Source organism: Lactuca serriola, chromosome 5, assembly GCF_051521515.1.
Source record: "Lactuca serriola cultivar US96UC23 chromosome 5, Lser_US96UC23_V15, whole genome shotgun sequence".
NCBI lineage: Eukaryota > Viridiplantae > Streptophyta > Magnoliopsida > Asterales > Asteraceae > Lactuca > Lactuca serriola.
The window spans coordinates 292,048,269-292,068,301 of NC_136412.1; the positions used below are offsets into that span (position 1 = coordinate 292,048,269).

Here is a 20,033-nt window from a genome sequence, read left to right on the forward strand (position 1 = left end):
ACCCTTCTTATATTACTCTCCAACAAAAGTGAGTACTGGTTTACGTAAAGGTTTAATTTAACCTAAATGTTTGCCAACTAGGATCATATGTGGAAGTTACATTAGCTTTTTGCCTACTCAGAACATGAAACACATGAAGCAAACCAGATAATTGGTTAAATTTACATCAAAATTGTAAACTTAGTGACTTAATTAGAAAAAAAAAAGAAAATAGAATGTCAAAATCAAAATTATATGTAAACTTAGTGTCTTTTATGTAACAAGCCCTCTATACACATCATACTCTTTATTGCACGCTTACACGTGCATTGAAGTATTTAATGGAAAACACATTCCTCGTTACCTACATTGTACCATAACTCACGATCTTCACATTATGCATTTTTCTGTTTTCCCACTATCACATACGGGTACTACTAAAACATTTGTCGAAACTGCATAACTTCCTACTAATCTACTATTGCTTTTTTAGTTCCATTGTCCTCTTTCTAAAGGTATATTTGTATTTTTGTGACAATTTTAAATCATATGCCTTGCTTACGATCTAGTACAAAAACTAACATAGTGAACATGTTTCATTTGCTCACATTCATGTGGTTACATTTATTCATTGTATTAGTTTATAGATAGATATCTTTGATATACCCCATAGTTGTTCTATAAGGTCACGTTCCACCTTTAGTATTAGCGGAACTCCTGCTCGAACTACAGTGTTATTTAAACAAAAGATTTAACTTTATATTTGGATGAGGAGGTTTATGTTAACTTCTATCTCAACCATACCAATATACATGTTTTGTGAATATAGCTAACCATCACAAGAATTACACAAATTACAATATTTTTGTCCCGAAGATGGGAGCAATGAGTGAAATTACACATGTGAGGTTCATAGTTCAAACTCTGGTACATAAAAAATATTACTAGTATGTAGGTCATTCAAATGATGCAGTTTACTGTTTTTTTAAAATTACTATATGCACAACCACACAAGTGATACATTATCACAGAAATCTTGTCATGATGAATCTTTATAAGTTTATATCTATATCTAACCCATATGATACATCAAACAAATTAGGTCATGGGTATTTACCAAGAATTTCATCATGCTTCTCAAGTTATTGCTAAATTCGTTTATTCTCATCCATCAAATTGTAAAAAAACAAGTGTCCAAAAGCACACCATTGAGAAGATGTGTAAGTAACACAAGCCAAATGGATGATATTTTATTATGTTATTCTACATATTAAGTCACTTCATCAATAAATCAATAAAAACGTATAATCAAAATCGAAAACTTCAAAACCTTTTGGAGGCTAAGTGCCTAAGTATAGCAAGAAATTACTATATTAGCCTTCGAATCAAAACCTTCATACTTCAACAATTTCTCCGAGATGCTAAAGCGATCATCAACGAGAATCATAGCCATCAATGCACGATGTACAGTCTCACATGACTACGTATTCGAGTAAACAATAGATATGTCGATGATCATAATTCCTCGTAGGGGTATTAAAGGAATTTCCCTCTAATTTAGGCTTCATAATGGGCTTTAACCCGTTTTGTCTTTGAATGAATTTATCTTTTCCATTCTCCATTCATCTTTAAGTCTCGATATAAAAGTATCAGCTTTAGCATTAACGTCTGGGCTAGGAAAAAATAAGGGCCCTGGCCCGGAAGTAGGCCCAACTAAATCACCACCGCCGGCACCGGTGCCGATCGTTGTTGATGACAAATCAACGTCATCACGATCCGGTGAACTGCAGACGGAACTGTGGGTGCTCCGTAACCTGACAAAATCACCACGGAGCTCGAATTTCATCGCCGGCATCCTAAACGGTGGTGGAGGTGGCGGCATTGGAATCAGCGGGGACTGTGAGCCGCTCGGGAGAAAATCATCCCTTTCATAGTAACTGGTGGCGGTGGGTTTTGGAAGGGGAGGTTTGCCTTTGCTCGTAGAATTGTGGTTACGAGGCTCCAATTTTGGTGGAGACGAAGGAGATGGAGGTTGAGGTTGACTTCTACGCTTAGATACTTTTTTTGATTTTACAGGAGTGATGTATCTTGGTGGTGTCATCGGCGGTGGTGGTGGAGGTGGCGGTGGAGGTGAGGAAGCAGTATTAGAGGAATTGAAACGCTTACTCTTTGTTCCGTTTTTGAATAAGTTGTTCATGATTGAAGATGGCGGCGGCGGAGGCTGTGGTGGTGGAGGAGCGGTTGAAGGTGAATGAAACCGCTTGCTTTTGCTGCCGCTGGATTTGAATAAGTTGTTGAAGATTGAGCTCGGCGGCGGAGGTGGTGGAGGTGGAGGAACTCTTGGTGGAATTGTTGCAGTAACGGAGTGAATTTTCTTATGTTTGCCTCCTTTTTTGAACAGATTTTGGAACATAGAAGGAGGCGGCGGTGGAGGTGGTGGAGGCGGTGGCGGCACAACCGTTTGTTGTGGCTCCTCTGTATTCGGTGATTGTATAAAATGTACTGAAGGTGGAGATGAATCTGAACTACTAGAACTATTTCTCAATCTCCGTTTGTTTTTCTTCTTACTCTGATTGTACAACGAAGATATGGCTGTAGCTATCTCCTTCGTAGCATCACTTACTTTCCGCTCCAGTTTCTTATGTTTATGATGAGATCGCGGCAACCACACCTCCGTCTGCCGAGGTGGTGGTGGTGGTGGAGGCGGCGGCGGCGGGGGTGATGGGGGAGGATGATAGGATTTCACTTTATCCAACTCATCAGATTCAATTTTCCTCTCATTTTCAACCTTTACTTTCCGTCCAACACTTCTGAACGAATGCCTCCTCGAATTCGCCGGCAAAGCAGAAGGCGGCGGCGGCGGCGGTGGAGGAGGCGTCACAGATACCTGTTCCCGAAAATCCGAAGCACTTGGTTTAATCTCAAAAGTATCCACAACAATTTCCTTCACTTCAGAAAACTCACCCCGATCCGCTTCACTCCGCCTTGATCGCTGATGAATATCACCGGAAACTGGCGTGGATTGATAGAAATCCTCCCTTGCCCTCCCTTTCTCCCTACCGATCCGCCGTGCAAGGTTGTTATAATACCCAGACACCGGCGACGAATAAATATCGACGTCAAAATCATCAAAAAACCGACTCCGATGATCACCGTTCTCCCACAACGGCTCCTGCCTCAAATCCGGATACGAACTGCTACTTCTCATTCCACCCGTCGCCACTTTCCGATCCGAAAACGAGACCCATTGACCCGACGACTCCGCACTATTCCTGCTCTCTGCTACCAAACCGTTCGCCTGATCGGCGACGTCCCCGGAGGACGAAACTTCATCATTTCTTCGAGCCAAAACACCGCAAAGAATCGCAAAAAGTACAAGGAAAATGTTAAGGGAATCCCAGGTGGACTTTACAGAACTTGGTTTTAGGATATGTGAAGTATGGAATAGAACTGGTGGGAGGAAGAAGAAGAGGAAGAGCAGTGCAATGATGGGCAGAATTATGATCAGTACAACAGGGTCAATGAGCGGTGTACGGCGGCGATTGGTTGCAAGTGTTGGTTGGGACCAGAAGTTGGGTGGCGCGTCGGGATCTTGCTCCATTGCTATTAGTTGGAGAAGTTTAAACTAAAAGTTGAAGATAAAGCATTTATATAGAGAGGTACATAAAAGATAAATATATTTTAATTCAAAAATAAAATAAATTTAAAATTAATAACTCGAAGCAAGAACACATGGCATATTTGAATGGCACTTGATTTTAAAAAAATGTATCATTCGTTTTCAGATAATTTCTGGAAATATTTAATAAATCTCTTTGTATGATCTATCCTCTACAGATGACATGTACATATGATATCTATTATGTACATATTAATATAGTGATGGTTATTGATTATCGAAGAATATAACTATTTTTGAAAAAAAAATACTATTAATGAAATATACATATAATTTTAATTAAAAAAATAGTTGGTTATAGAAGGGTAAAATGCTTTTTTTTTTTTTTTTTTTTTTTTTTTTTTTTTTTTTTTGGGCACAAAAGCACAAAATAATGAAATCTGGATTTTAAGAAACAAATTTATAATTGTTCTTTACATGAAAGCAAATTCAATTGTTTAATAATCATTTTAGTAAGAATGAAAAAAATTAAAATGCAAATTTATAAATCTTGCAAAGAATGTAAACATTCTTGGAAAAACTTAAAGATATTATGGAAAAAATAATAAAAATTACAATTTCAAAACTTTAATTCTTATTGGAGTGGTTATAAACAAATACAAAACTATATTTCTTTTCAAAAATGAAAGAATTAGAAGAGAAAAAACATAAATTAAAAGCATAATTCTAACATTCTCAGAAAAATATGAGAAATCTAACAACAAAAATACATTACAACAAACATAAATATTAAGAAAATTTGAAGAACATAAGATTGTCCAACAGACTTGGAAAACAAGATAAGTACAATGATTGTCTTTCATGCAGGTATTGTAAAACTTATTTATATGCAAGTTAATTATAGGATTGTAAGAAAGATAAAAACATATTAGAATTTGCACAATGATCCTAACATTTTTTGTAACCAATCCCCAAGGAACATAGAATCATCAATAAAGAAGAAATGGAAATGAGAAATCAGAGGTCCTTCACTTCCCACATTTTCTTCATAATACACATCATGAGTTCTAACTTCTTTGTAACACCATATAAAGCCCTTCCATTGCAATGATGAAAATAAATAAGATAAGGGATCTCCTTAAGACAACCTCATTTTAAATTGTAATTCAAAGGTTGGTGAACCATTTACAAGAACAGAAGCTATAAAGGCTCTAAGACATGTTGGGATCCAACCCCACCATTTTTCACCAAAACCCGTCTTTTGAAGTGCATAAACCAAATCCCATACACTTAGAGAGTTGTATGCCTTCTCAAATTTAACTTTAAGAAGCATGCCCTTCATTTTATGCTTCTTATACCAACAAATAGTTTCATTTAACATCAAGGTAACATCAAGAATCTTATGTTTCTGAAAGTCGACTTATCCTAACTAATAACGTCCCTAATGACTTCACACAAGCAATTACCAATAATTTTCAAATAATCTTATATTGGCAACCTATAAGACTTATAGGCCTAAACTCTAGCTGAATGCCTTAAGACCTCATTAGGACTATAATTAGCAATCAACAGACGACATATTTACTCGTGAGAAACATTTTAGATGATCCCATCATCATTAACTAGGTTATTACTTAGGATAAAAAATGATAAGGAAAATACAGTTTTTCAATCTCAACTTTAATTGGGTACTTGATGGCCTTAATTGGTCATATTTGGAGAACATGATGTCAACGATAGGATTTGGTGCCATGTGGATAAATTGGACAATAAATCAACAAATGTATTAAATGATAATCTAACCAAGAAATAAAATATGAAAGGGGTGTATGTTAAGGAGACCCTCTTTTATCACTGTCGTATAAGGCCTTAAATTAGTCATGGATGACACTGTAGATATAGGGGTTTAAAAATAAGCAACTGTCGAGACTAACAATCCAACTCTTTCCTTACTTAAATATGATGATGCCACTATATTCATATGTGAATTGTCACACCCCCAAACCAGAACGGCGGAATCGTTCGAGGGAGGATGACTTCATGTAGTATCGTAACAGTTGAATACATAGTAAAGAAAGTAAAACAACCATCATATATATAATTTAAAAGTTACATTGTTGAATGATACTTGTTTCAAAACAAATTACAATATGATGACAAAATGAGTTTTAAACCGACGCCTTAGCGTCACTTCTCCAAAAGCTGAAGTTTACCTGTATTACTGAATCCCTGAGAAATACAAGTAGATTTGAAAGAGTAGATCAATATTTAAGCTGGTGAGTTCATAAGTATTTAATGTCAATGTTTGTATAAAACGGAATGAAATTATTTATAGATGTTTGAAAACTCCTAGAAAATCTCATATTTCCTACTAGTATAAAAGTAGTCTTCTATCAAGACCCTACTGTTTTCGAATGTTTGCTTCTAGAAATCCAATATTTTTCCATAAGTGTGTGGTAGTTTAAAAGTTCCAAAACTGTAATGCAATAGTGTTTTTCATGCCTAGAATAGTAGATTTATGTATGTGTAAAATCACTAAGGCATTTGATAACCCCGTAAATCAATGTGTTTTTAATACTCCATGCGAGTTTTATAACTATACTATTGACCCAGACTGCTTGTAACAACGTTCTTCAGGCGTTAGAATGTTATGATGTTTGTCACCCCAGACCTGTCGGTCTAACTGTAGCTAACAGTTTAGGTGCAGGATTGTCGATCCTGTATAGATCTATACACAAGTATCTCGCTCTCCCTACAAGAGATTATAGTATATAATACAGGACTTTAACTGCATACTTGAAAGTACGTGAAGTTAAATGTCTCATAAAGCTGAGTATCAAATAGATTTGCGTATGAAAAGTCCATTCGTTCTTGTATATGAAAGTATTTCCTTGATATAGTACTTCTAGTATGTAAAATCTCACGAATATCTAGTAAACTATACCTATTATAGCTTTGCCAAATGTGTGATTCATTTGTAAGATAACCCCTAGTGTAGTGTCGACTTTGTATGTAAAGTATAACATTTGTAATAACATTATTGAAGATTTATACTCAAAATATAAAGAAAGTGTTTGATATTTATATAACAAAAGTATAGCAAAAGATTGATGTTTTTCACACGAGGATAACCGTATGTACTTGTATCCCCCCCTAAAAGTGTATAAACGCATTTACAAAACATTTGAAAACGTAGTTGTAGGGGTATGAACTCACCTGATAGATTAAAGAAAGTGAGACGAAAACCGAGCAGAACTTCGGCAGGAGAAAGCGGATTTCTCGGGATTCTCGGGAATCTCGGGAGCGTAAAACTTCCTTCGGGACTTGGGTATGAAAACCGGGACTTCAGGATATTTCTTGCACGCAAAACGGGGTAAAAACGCCAAGAGAAGGAGAGAAAATGAGCAGTTATGCCCGGAACCCTCACATCCCTTTTATAGGGGCTAGAAACCCTCGGTATGCGGGGCATACCTCCAGGTTACACGGGGCGTACCGGACGTAATGCATGACGCACTTCGAATGGGAGGTCCGATGGGAGAGCCTGTTGGCCGATGGGACGAGGCTCCTATCCTCTGTCCGATGGTAATGTGATTTTTCCAACTTCTAAATTGCGTAACTTTTGCGTACGAGCTTCGTTTTTCGCGTTCTTTATATCCACGCGTAGGTGAGAATATACTGTACAACTTTCATTTAGACTCCATCAAAAAAATTTGATTTTATTTTTAATAATACAATTTTAACAGGCCAGGACAAGAAAAGTCCGTTAAAAATCCATAACTTCTTCATCCGATGTCCGTTTTCGTCAGCCTTTTTACCGTTGTACTACTGTTGTTGAGATCTTTGATTCTCATTTAGGTTGTTTTGGCTAAAAATCGCTCGATATCTATTTCGAGGTTTTAGCTATCTACCGCTATCCCGAAACTTCGAAAAATCATAACTTCCTTATATGAAGTCAGATTTAGGCGTTCTTTTTATGTATGTTCACGGTTTAATGATATCTATGACTTTTATTTCATTATATCAAAAGAGATTACAATTCTTGACTTTTTAGGTCATTACATTGATTCGAAATATCGGGTTGTCACAGGAATGATCTATGGAAAATTCCCAAAATATTATATGGATTCTTTTGTGTTTTTTTGTCCCCTCGTACCTCAAAATGAATCTCAATAAGATCTAGATGACAGGGATCAAAGTCAATAATTCGAATGTGACATAAATAAATAGTTGGATCTAATTGGGGTTTTTAGGTTACAATTACATTTTACATACGTAATTTCACTTAACTCTTAAGGGTACATGCAACCTAAATGGATTTATGACTTTTCTCAATTAATAGCAACATGCTTATGAAACAAAAACTAAAACCTTATGATAATCGAAATCATGAGTAGAACCACATACATTTGCATAATTAGAATTAAGCTAATTAAAACACAAGAAGTCTCCTTGGAAAACTAGCTCCAAAAATATGTTAGCCTCTAATGTGTCATACCCAAAACTCAAGAAACCCTAGGATTAAAGGAGAGAGGGGAGAGGATGGAGAAATTTAGATTTCTCTATGTGGTTATGGAGTGGCCAAAATTACAAGGAGTATGCTCCTTTATATATTTGTCTGATAATCCTAAAAACCCTAGTTTTGAATTCAAAATAATAATATTTTAATCCAATAATTATCTAGTTTGCTTTTATCAGTTGGAAGCTTCCAGAAACCCTATCCAATGGCACCAAAATTGTCCACCATATAGGGAGGTTCTAAATCATCTATTTTGTTCAACTATGGAACAATTACAACTCACCCTTGCACCTTTAATTGATTCTAATTAACCCATAATTAATTCCAATTAATAAACCATTTATCTCTCTTCTATAATTAATCCAAGCCATTTCCTGGTTAAAAAGGATTTTACTTTAATTATTCAACATTATACCAATTTAGTTAGGACCTTATACAACTTAATCCAACAGTCTCATACTTGGATAACTCACTAACTACAGTTGTTAGTATAACTCTGAATAACCAGTCAAGAGTGTTTTCCAAAGACACCGCCCAACTCTAATTAGACATCGGTCCTAAGATAAGTGACCAGCTATCCCTTCAATCTTTCTGATATCGTTTGGACAGGAGACATAGATTAGAATCAATCTCATTGTCCAAGATTCTGTTTCTCAATTTCCTAATTTATTATGATGCCATTAGATCACTAAGTGAACACATCAATTTAGTTTCGGCTGGACCCAACACTAAAATGTCAACATCAAATCACTGAGGGGCCCAAAAATATCGCTTTTCCTATTAAGGCGAAAGGACCGAATAAATTTTGACTGTATAATCATATATTTTACTCACCAAATCATGCATAAAATTACACTTTATAACATCCAGCTACAAGATGTGTTGGAGTACACCAATGCACAACAAATTTTCAAACTATGACTTATATATCTCCGTTTTAAGAATAAAAGATATTATCGTCTTAGAATTACTCATGATTGAATCCATGAAGTAATCTCTAAGCGCGGGTTTAACCAATACTCAAAATCCCCTTTTTTCAAGTATTCATGAACTCACAATAGTCCCTATGCAATGTCCAATCCCTATGGACAATATATTAACAATTCATAACATTCTTAAATCAATAGTTACTCCTAAAGTATCATTGGTTGTGGCATTTTGAATAAATTAATATTCTAGAAGTAAAACATCCAAAGCGAAACGTAAAAATAAATTAATTGGAAAATGGTATCACAAACTTTGAACATAAATAAATCTCTATTTAATTAATCACCATTCAGTTATAATTTATTACTGTTACATTGTTTCAAAACATCAACTAACTACTAAATCTAGAATCAAACATCATCTTTTATCCCAATGCTCCTATCATGCTCGAAGTGTTTAATCTTGCTTAATCCCTTTGTTAGAGGATTATCAGGATTATCCTATGATTATACACGATTCACCACAAGTGCACCTTCTTCTACTTTGACGTAGTGGTATTTTCTTTCGATATATCGCACCTTCGTTGTCACAAAATATCTACATTGGTTCTTGGATTGATGGAACAACTCCAAGATCTCTAATAAAATTCTTCAACCACATGGCCTCTTTGTTGCCTCGCTTGCTGTGTTGTACTCCGATTCACAAGTAGAATCAACCACTATTTGCTTCTTGGAACTCTTCCAGGTCATCGCTCTATCATTTAATAGAAATACTCTACCAGATTGCGAATAACTAATATCTCGATCTGTTTAAAAACTAGCATCACAATAGCCACTCACCTTATGTTCATCTTTGCTACCAAAAACTATGATCATATCTTTTGTTTTCTATAAATACTTAAGAATGTTTTTCACTGCATTCTAATGAGATAAACAAGGGTTTCCTTGATATCCGCTAACTATTCTTATAGCATGATCCATATCATGTCGAGTACATGTCATAACATACATGATCGATCCTATAGCAGAAGCATATGGGACTCGACTCATCATATCAACATCCTTATCACTACTTCGACATTGATCCTTGCTCAAATTAACGGTACGATGCATAGGTAAGTCCCCTTTCTTGGAATTCTTCATACTGAATTGTTTCAATATTTTATCCAAGTATTTACTCTGGCTAAGTCCTAGCAAACGTTTATGCCTATTCCTGTAAGTCCTTTTTCCAAGAATGTAAGTAGCCTCTCCCAGATCCTTCATTGCGAAACATTTCCCAAGCCAATATTTAACTTCTTGCAAAGTTGGAACATCATTTCCTATTAGGAGTATGTTATCCAAATACAAGACTAGGAAGGTCACTACACTCCCACTAGCTTTGACGTACACTCAAGACTCATCTTCACTTCTAGAAAACTCTTTGACCTTTTAATGAAATCCAAGATTCCAGCTACAAGATGCTTGTTTTAATCCATAGATAGAATTCTTAAGCTTGCACACCTTATTAGGGAATTCGACATGTTCAAATCCTTTTAGTTGAGCCATGTAAGCATCCTCAACTAGTTTCTTGTTAAGAAAAGCAATTTAACATCCACGTGGCATACTTCATAGTCATAATGCGTAGCTATGGCTAGCATTACCCAAATTGACTTAATGTTAGCAACTAGCGAAAAAGGTCTCATCATAGTTAACCCTTTAGGTTTGAGTAAAGCCCTTTGAAACCAACTTTGCCTTGAAGGTCTGTATTTTACCATCCATGTTGGTCTTCTTCTTGAAGATCCATTTATAGCCTATATTCTTCCGACCAGGAGCTTGATCAGGGAAGCCCAATATGGTGGCCGATGCGCTTAGCCGTAAGGCGGCACCGATCAGGGATGTGTGTATGAGGATGACGGTGGTGACTCCACTGCGAGAGCAGATTCGGGAAGCTCAGGAGGAAGCTATGAAGAAGGAACATCGGAAGAGCGAGCGAATAGTGGGTCAAGTCACCTCCTTCGATTATGATAGCCGAGGATTATTGACACTACACCGTATGGTGTGGGTGCCGTATCACAGAGGCGTGCGCCAGATCTTGATGGAGGAGGCGCACAAATCCCGATTCTCTATTCATCCAGGGGCGACGAAGATGTATAGGGATCTTCGTCTAGACTATTGGTGGCCCTGCATGAAGCGGGATGTGGCTTGGTACGTCGAGCGATGTTTGACCTGCAGGAAGGTCAAGGCCGAGCATCAGAGACCGCACGGCAAGATGCAGCCGTTGGATATCCCGTTGTGGAAATATGAAGATATTACAATGGATTTTATCACAAAGCTTCCCCGGATTGCGCAAGGAGTAGATTCGATTTGGGTCATCGTAGATCGATTGACCAAGAGCTCCTATTTTATTCCGATCCAGGAGAGTATCTCGGCCGAAAAGTTGGCCGATATCTACATCAGGGAGATAGTGGTGCGGCATGGGGTGCCAGTGTCAGTGATATCAGACCGAGATGTGCGGTTCACTTCCAGGTTTTGGAAGAAGTTTCATGATGAGTTGGGCACTCGTCTGCATTTTAGCACCGCCTTTCACCCGCAGACGGATGGTCAGAGCGAGCGGACCATCCAGACGTTGGAGGATATGTTGCGGGCATGCGTGCTAGACTTTGGTGGTAGTTGGGATACCTATCTTCCCTTGGTTGAGTTCTCGTACAACAACAGCTACCACACGAGTATCGACTGCCCTCCATTTGAGATGTTGTACGGATGGAGGTGCAGGACCCCGATATGTTGGGGTGAAGTTGGCCAGAGGGTCATGGGGAGCACAGAGGTGGTGCTCAAGACGACCGAGAGAATCCAGCAGGTTCAAAGCAGGCTTCAGACTGCGCAGAGTCGGCAGAAAAGTTACGCCGACAAGCGCCGATCAGACGTGGAGTTCCAGGTCGGGGATATGGTTCTCCTGAAGGTGTCGCCTTGGAAAGGCATCATTCGATTCAGGAAGCAGGGCAAGTTGGGCCCAAGATACATTGGTACGTTCAAGGTTGTAGCCCGGGTGCGCAAGGTGGCATATAGGCTGGATCTGCCAGCCGAGCTCAGTCAGATCCACAGCACCTTCCATGTCTCCCAGCTGCGGAAGTGCCTAGTGGATGATTCAGCGGTGGTGCTGCTAGAGGATATACAGGTTGATGACAGTCTGAATTACATTGAGTACCCACTCGCAATCCTAGACCGGAAGTCGAAGGATCTGAGGAACAAGAGGGTGGAATTATTGAAGGTGCAATGGCAGCACCGAAAGGGTTCAGAATGGACTTGGGAGCCGGTGGAAGAAATGATGGAGCATTACCCCGAGCTGTTTCAGGATCGAGCAGCAGACTTCGAGGACGAAGTCTAAAATAAGTGGGGGAGATTTGTAGCGCCTGGTTCCTGGTATGTAAAATTTATCTAAGTGTTTTGCATTTTTAGCCTTGGACTCGGCGAGTTGTAGGCCCGACTCGCCGAGTAGAGACGGGATATGGAACACGTTTAAGTTGGCGACTCGGCGATTCCATATTCTGGACTAGGCGAGTCCCCGCTGTCTGATGAAACCCTAATTTCAAGGGTTTACACCCTATTTAAGTCATCTTATGCGCCCCCAAGCTCGCCCCCTTCACCCTCAGAGCTCCCTATATCGTCCAACCCTTGTTCCTTGTGAGATTGAAGTGCCTTGGTGTGTTTTCTTGAAGATTTTGAGAGAAAAAGGAGAGTAGATCAAGAGGAGAAGAAGGAGGCCAGACATCTTGGTGTTATTCAGTGATTTCCTTGAGGTATAACTCAGTTTCCCTCTGTTTTCATGCTTATAGTCCCTTAAAGCTCCATTAAAGTCCTTCTTGAGCCATTTCCAAGCTTGTTTATGAATTAGGGTTTGTAATAAGTTGATTAACCTTTAGATCTAAGCATGATTGAGCTCCAGGAGCTCGTATCTACTGCCTTTATGAAGCCATATTGCATGAAAGCCCTAGATCTACTCTTTTAGTGCATTTTGAGCCCTAAAACCTTCATTGTTGTTTATTTACACCTAAAGTTGGAAACTTTATGTGTTAATCAAGACCTAAGAACCCAGATCTATGTATGGCATGAGCTGGATTCAAGCAAAATCGAGTATATAGTATTTGCATGTGAAAGACTCGGCGAGTCGTTCATCGGACTCGGCGAGTCGAGTCGCGAGTCCACGAGTTTTCCCCCTTTTCGTGTTTGCTAAGTGGAGTAGTGAGTCATGTGGTGTGACTCAGCGGGTCGGAAGCCAGACTCACTCATGAAGGAACTCGGCGAGTCAATGCCCTGACTCGGCGAGTTCAAGGCAATCTTCTTGTCTCAAGAACAGACTCGGCGAGTTGTTCATACAACTCGGCGAGTCTCAGCATAGAATGTTCTTCGGGTGAAGATGAACTCGACGAGTTGTTCATACAACTCGGCGAGTAGGATGAAGGACTATTGGACCTTGGTTTAGAAGGAAAACTCGTCGATTCAATGCCTAACTCGACGAGTAGAGACGGGATTATGGTCAATCGAATGGATAGGGACTCGGCGAGTTGGCAAGCCAACTCGGTGAGTCGGGTCAACTGGAAGTTGACTTTGACTTTGACTCTTGGCTTGGTTAGGGGTAAATGGTCATTTTACCCTGAGGTCGGTTAGCAGTATTTGACTGAGTGTTTTGTGGGAATTATAGCCGGAGGGTTTCCGGGGCAGCAACAACAGAAGACAGTCAGTTCCCATGCAAATCAGCTGCTACTTTGAGGTGAGTTACCTTCTAGTAGCGGTGGTTCTACGGACACAATGTCGGCCCACTAGTAAGAGTTGTATGATAGATGATTGTCTCTGTGATATTCATCTAGGGTTGCTACTACCTGTGATATGTTTATGTGCTAGTATGATATGATGCCATGTGCTAGTGACAGTAGGGGAGATAGTCCACAGATTACCGGTCGATAGGGCCGAAGGGGCGGTCATGCCCAGCCATGCTAGATAGATTATGTGATATTTGTTATGTGGTAGTAGTAGGGGTGAAATAGTCCCCAGTATCCGGTCGAGAGGACCGAAGGGGAGACCAGCACCCAGATATGCTAGTCAGTATCCGGTCAAGAGGATCGAAGGGGAGACCAGCACCCAGATATGCTAGTCAGTATCCAGTCGAGAGGACCGAAAGGGAGACCAGCACCCAGATATGCTAGTCGGTATCCAGTCGAGAGGACCGAAGGGGAGGCCAGCACCTAGATATGCAAGCCAGTATCCGATTGAGAGGACCGAAGGGGTAGGTCGGGCACCCGGATATGCCTGACAATATATGTATGTTATGTGATTGTATGGTATGTGGTATGTTGGGGGAACTCACTAAGCTTCGTGCTTACATTTTTCAGTTTTGGTTTCGGGTACCTCTTCTTCGAAGGGGAAGGAGCTGGCGCGGTAGTGGCACATCACACACATGCTTTGTATTCCGCACTATGAGATCTTCCTGGGGATTTGTACTCTGACATTATTATGTTTTATAAAATGTTTTTCCAAACACGCGTTATCTTTTATGAAATGATATGATTGGTGAACGTTTTATTTCTAATGTCTTGCGAAGTACATGTTTTAAAAAATGAAATTTTTGGCTCGTATTTTTGGGATGTTACAAGTTGGTATCTGAGCCCTGGTTTGAGGGATTCGGACACACCTTCAGGGGTGTCTGAACTCAAATCGAGGGATTAAAAGATTTTGAAAAAGAAAATGTTTTTTGAAAGGCTAAGTAAAAAAAATTGTAAGGAACAAAGTGTGTGATGTGCGCGACCGGCCGAGCTCAAGTAAGTATTCCCTAAAGTACCCATACAAGCTTATGTTATGTTTATCAGTTTCAGTAGAACAACATGCTAGAATAGGACTAACGATCTAGGAGTGATGCCTTATGTGTCTGCTTTATGTGCTTCAGTGTATGAAAAACTGCATGCTAGAATTGAGTAGACTGCAGTAGGATAGCCTGTTTAGGTTATGCCTGATAGTATAAGTTTAGCATTGTATGCTAGTTCAGTTTCTCTTTATGAGGACGGATTTGATTGAGATTGTTTCCTATTGTCTGAATGTTGCTTGCTTTGTGCTTCGTGGGACTCTGAGTGATGGGAGTTTGACATTAGGTGAATACGTCACGTCACAAGTGATCATAGTTGAATAATCTTAGAGTGCTGGATTTGGTCCTATTGCGCAACTCTTGTCTGAGTCTAACCGTTGTAGAGCCGATTCTGTTACTCGAAGGATTATCTGAGCCTCTGTGATGGTATTCAGGTAATGACTAATTGGCATTACAAGGAGGCCTTCAGCAGTTGAGTACCGGGTAGGGTGGAGTTAGAGATTTTCCTAGGGCAAGCCTAGGATGAGTATAGCCATGATCAGCAGCAGTGAAAGGGACCTGGTGGAGTCAAGGAAGTCCTTGGAGAAGATAAGGATAGATGTAGAAGGTAGTATGGGCCCGTACTACTGAAAGCAGAGGATCCGTAACTGAACCGAGGAAGGCCAAGATAAGACCAGGGAACTTATAGTAGGTGTGATCCCTCCCGAGGTATCAGTATCGCTAATGATTATTATTTATGTATTTCAGAATGGTGGTACTACGCTCGAGGCCAGCAGTTGGCAGTACAGGAGAGGGATCGGGTTCGGGATCAGGTTCCAAGCCAGTAGATGAGGGGCTACACGATTTCATTGCGTCAGAGATCACCAGAGGCATCCTTGAGTCGACCCCCATTATCTTCAGGTCGATCAAGGAAGGGATACTGGAGTTGATGGAGGATCGCCTCAGGGCATTCAGGAGCGACATGGCATCTGGCCAGTTGGGATCTCGCACACTATCCTTCAAGAACTTCCGAGGTAGTGGTGCGCCGTATTTTCACGGGGCGAAGGACCCCATAGCTGCCAGGCGATGGATTGCAGACATTGAGTCTACACAGTTGACTAGCTTCTGCCCTGAGGGGTCGAAGGTGAGATTTGCAGCAGGATGTTTGAGAGATCAAGCTAGGGATTGGTGGGAGTCCATTGGTGACTCGTTGGGAGTCTCGAATGTCGAGGCTATGACCTGGTCGGACTTCGTGACCAGGTTCAGGGCAGAGTTTGTGCCGGCTGTCGAGCTTCAGCAGCTGGCCATGGAGTTCCTAGATATGAGACAGACGACGGAGAGTGTGGCGGAGATCACCGCCAAGTTCCAGGAGAGGGCGTTGTTGGTGCCCCAGTACGCGGGTGATGAGGATATGAGGAGGATCCGCTATCATGACATGCTACGAGCTGATATTCGGGAGCATGTCAGTTTTTCAGCTTGCCCTACCCTGGACTCTATGATTGCCAGGGAAAGGGAGAGGGAGATAGATCTGGAGCACATCCGGAAGAGGAAGGCGGAAGAGGGGCATGTTATGGGGGCTTCGAGGAAGAAGCCCAAGGGATCGGATGCGGGGCCGAAAGGCCAACAGGGGCGGGGCCGCTGTAGGAAATGCGGCAAGGCACACGAGGGAGCGTGTAAGTTGGGATCGTCAGGCTGCTACAAGTGCGGCAAGCCAGAGCACTTTAACATGGATTGTACCGCCCCTGCACCTGTGATACAGACGTCTGAGTTGCTGTGTTTCCACTGCAACCAGAGGGGCTACAAGAAGGCCAATTGCCCCCAGTTGACAGCATCAGCTCCGGTTAAGGCGCCAGCTCCAGCTACCCTGCAGATTACAGATGGCCAACAGGGCAAGGTAGAGGCTCCAGTGGTGAGGAGTCAGGCGTTTCAGCTGACTACCGAGGAGGAACGCGTCGCACCCGATGTGGTGACGGGTATGATTCTTTCCCTCTACTTTATTTTTATGATGTTATATATTGATATGTGCTCTGTGTATATGCTTTAGGATCGTTCCATGTGAGCGGTATCCCTGTTCAGGTGTTGTTTGACTCGGGTGCCACCCGATCGTTTGTTTCTCTTGCGCTTAGCAAGAAGTTTACTGAGTCCTCAGGCATGTTGGATTGCCCTTTAGAAGTCAAGATTGCCGATGATCGATCGGTGCGGGCATCATCGGTGTTCATATATTGTGTCATGAGGTTATTTGAGGAGCGCTACTTGGTGGATTTGGTTCCCATTCCGTTGCGTAGGAAAAAAGTGATTATAGGCATGGATTGGTTGAGCCCTAATGGGGCGGTGATAGATTACGCACAACAAATAGTGCGGATCAGGACCCCGAGTGGGGGAGAGTTGGTAATCCATGGTGCGAGGCCACAGCGTGGACCCACAGTATGTTCAGCAGCAAGGGCTAGGCGCTACCTTCAACAGGGTTGCGCGGGGTATGTCGCATACGTTATGGATACCCGGGAGGCGGGTAAGGCGACCATAAGCGAGGTTCCAGTGGTGCGAGATTACGCTGATGTGTTCCCGGAGGAGCTTCCTAGAATACCTCTGGAGCGTCAGGTAGAGTTCAAGATCGACGTAGTTCCTGGTGCGGCTCCGATAGCCAAGGCACCCTATCGATTGGCTCCTCCCGAGATGCAGGAGTTGTCTACGCAGCTGCAGGAGCTGCTAGACAAGGGATTTATACGACCGAGCAGTTCACCCTGGGGAGCCCCGATCCTGTTTGTGAAGAAGAAGGACGGGTTGCATCGGATGTGTATAGATTACCGGGAGCTGAATAAGGTAACAGTGAAGAACCGTTACCCACTCCCGAGGATTGATGACCTCTTTGATCAGTTACAGGGAGCATCTTGGTTCTCCTAGATCGATTTGCGTTTAGGTTATCATCAGATGAGGGTCAGAGAGGAGGATGTACAAAAGACCGCGTTTCGGAACAACTCCTCATTCAACACTTCTATGAGGGATTGTTGCCAATGGAGAGAAGACTAGTTGATGCCTCAAGTGGTGGAGATGTCTTTAGTAAAACCCCACAACAAACAAGACAACTTTTCAACACCATAGCCGCAAATTCACAACATTTTGGCCCTCACCAAGACATGAAGAGAGACACACAACACAAAGTCAATGAAGTGGGAACATCAAATCTTGAGTCTCAAATAAAAGATCTAACCTCCGTTGTCCAAAAGCTAGCCATGGGACAAACTCCACAAGTGATGGTTTGTGGAATATGTGCAACAATGGGACATCCTACGGATATGTGTCCCATCCTTCAAGAAGATGCGGAACATGTGAATGCCACGGGAGAGTTCCAAAACTACCACAACAAACCATCCGGTTACCAAAATGCATATAATTCGAGTTGGAAGCCAAATCCCAACATGAGCTACAACTCAAGACCATTGCCTCAAAATGCATTGGTTAGACCGTCCTATCCACCACCACAACCTCAATACCAACATCAACAACCACACTATCAACCCAAACCGCACCCTCCACATCATCATCAACAACCTCCTCAATCTCAACCAAGTAGCTCCGGAATATCTCTTGAAGACATTGTTAAATCTCTAGCCACTAGTACCCAAAAATTCCAAAAAGAGACAAGGACTAGTATCTCCAACCTTGAAGCACAAATGGGGGATATAGTTACATCTATAAGCAAGTTGGAATTCCGTGGTAAACTCCCTTCTCAAACCGAAAAGAACCCAAGTGTCAATGTGGTGACCTTGAGAAGTGGCAAACAAGCCGGAGAAAGTACTTCAAAGAAGAAGCCAAGGGAAGAAGAGGAAGAAATAGAGATCATTCCCATTGAAGAACCTATAGTCAAGAACGATGCACAAGTCGGAGCCCCAAAGAAGACTACCCCTTTAGCAACACCGATAGCCACTCAACCACCGTTCCCCTCCCGACTTGCAACTTCAAAGAAGAATATGGAGGAGAAAGAGATTTTGGACACCTTCCGAAAGGTGGAAGTAAACATCCCTCTACTTGATGCAATCAAGCAAATTCCGAGATATGCAAAGTTCTTGAAAGAACTTTGCACCAACAAGAGGAAGTTGAAGGGAAATGAGAAAATTTTGATGAATGAAAACGCATCCGCGGTTTTACAAAGGAAACTTCCACCCAAATGCAAAGATCTCGGGATGTTCACGGTTCCTTGCAAGATTGGAGATGTCACTTTTAGTAGTGCTATGCTTGATCTTGGTGCCTCTATCAATGTCATGCCCTATTCGGTGTATGAATCATTGAATGTCGGACCCTTAAGTGAAACCGGTGTCATAATCTCTCTTGCGGATAAATCAAGTGTCTTTCCTAGAGGTGTTTTGGAAGATGTCCTAGTGCAAGTGAACTAATTGGTCTTCCTGGTGGATTTCTATGTGATTGATCTAGATGAGCAAGTGTCCTCCAAATCGGCTCTAATCTTGCTTGGGAGACCGTTCTTGAAGACGGCTAGGACGAAGATCGATGTGTATGCGGGAAGTTTGACAATGGAGTTTGATGGCGAAACAATAAGTTTTAATATTTATGATGCCATGAGATATCCTAGTGATGTTTCATCTTTGTACTTTGTTGATGCTGTCGAGCCAATCACTCAAGAATTGTTCAAGTTATCTAAAGGTGATATATTGGAGATGATCTTAAGCAAAGGATTCGATTGTGGGAAGCTAGCCGAGCAATTAAAACTTTATTCTTTGGATCTGGAAGTTGAGAAGTTGGTAAATAAAATGGAGATGAAGAAATCCACAAGATTAGATGTCAAGCAAGTTGAATTGCCCCCAACTCATACAAAATTGCCCCCATCCCTTGTTCAACAACCCGAATTGGAATTGAAGGTCTTACCTCAACACTTGAAGTATGCCTATTTGGGAAAGAATGAAACCCTTCCGGTTATCATTTCAACTCACCTAACCGAATTTGAAGAAGAACAACTCATCAAGGTGTTGAAGGAGCATAAAGAAGCCATGGGATGGACGATTGCGGATATCAAGGGATTGAGCCCCTCCACTTGTATGCACAAGATCTTAATGGAGGATGAATGCAAGTCGAGACGGGATGCAAAAAGAAGGTTGAATCCGCCAATGATGGAAGTGGTCAAGAAAGAGATTTTGAAGCTCCTAGATGCGGGGATGATCTATCCAATCT

General features: G+C 41.2%; 2 protein-coding genes across 2 annotated transcripts; one reads left to right on the forward strand and one right to left on the reverse strand.

Moving 5' to 3' along the window:
* Positions 1 to 1,204: 1,204 nt before the first annotated feature.
* On the reverse strand, positions 1,205 to 3,585 carry LOC145054642 (uncharacterized). Its single transcript, XM_079002871.1, has one exon. It carries the CDS (start codon positions 3,578 to 3,580, stop codon positions 1,556 to 1,558), a length of 2,025 nt encoding a protein of 674 aa, XP_078858997.1. The 5' UTR covers positions 3,581 to 3,585; the 3' UTR covers positions 1,205 to 1,555.
* Positions 3,586 to 18,523: 14,938 nt separating this feature from the next.
* On the forward strand, positions 18,524 to 19,243 carry LOC145050634 (uncharacterized). The gene has a single exon (XM_078998854.1). The coding sequence runs from the start codon at positions 18,524 to 18,526 to the stop codon at positions 19,241 to 19,243; it is 720 nt and encodes a 239-aa protein (XP_078854980.1).
* The last annotated feature ends 790 nt before the right edge of the window (positions 19,244 to 20,033 follow it).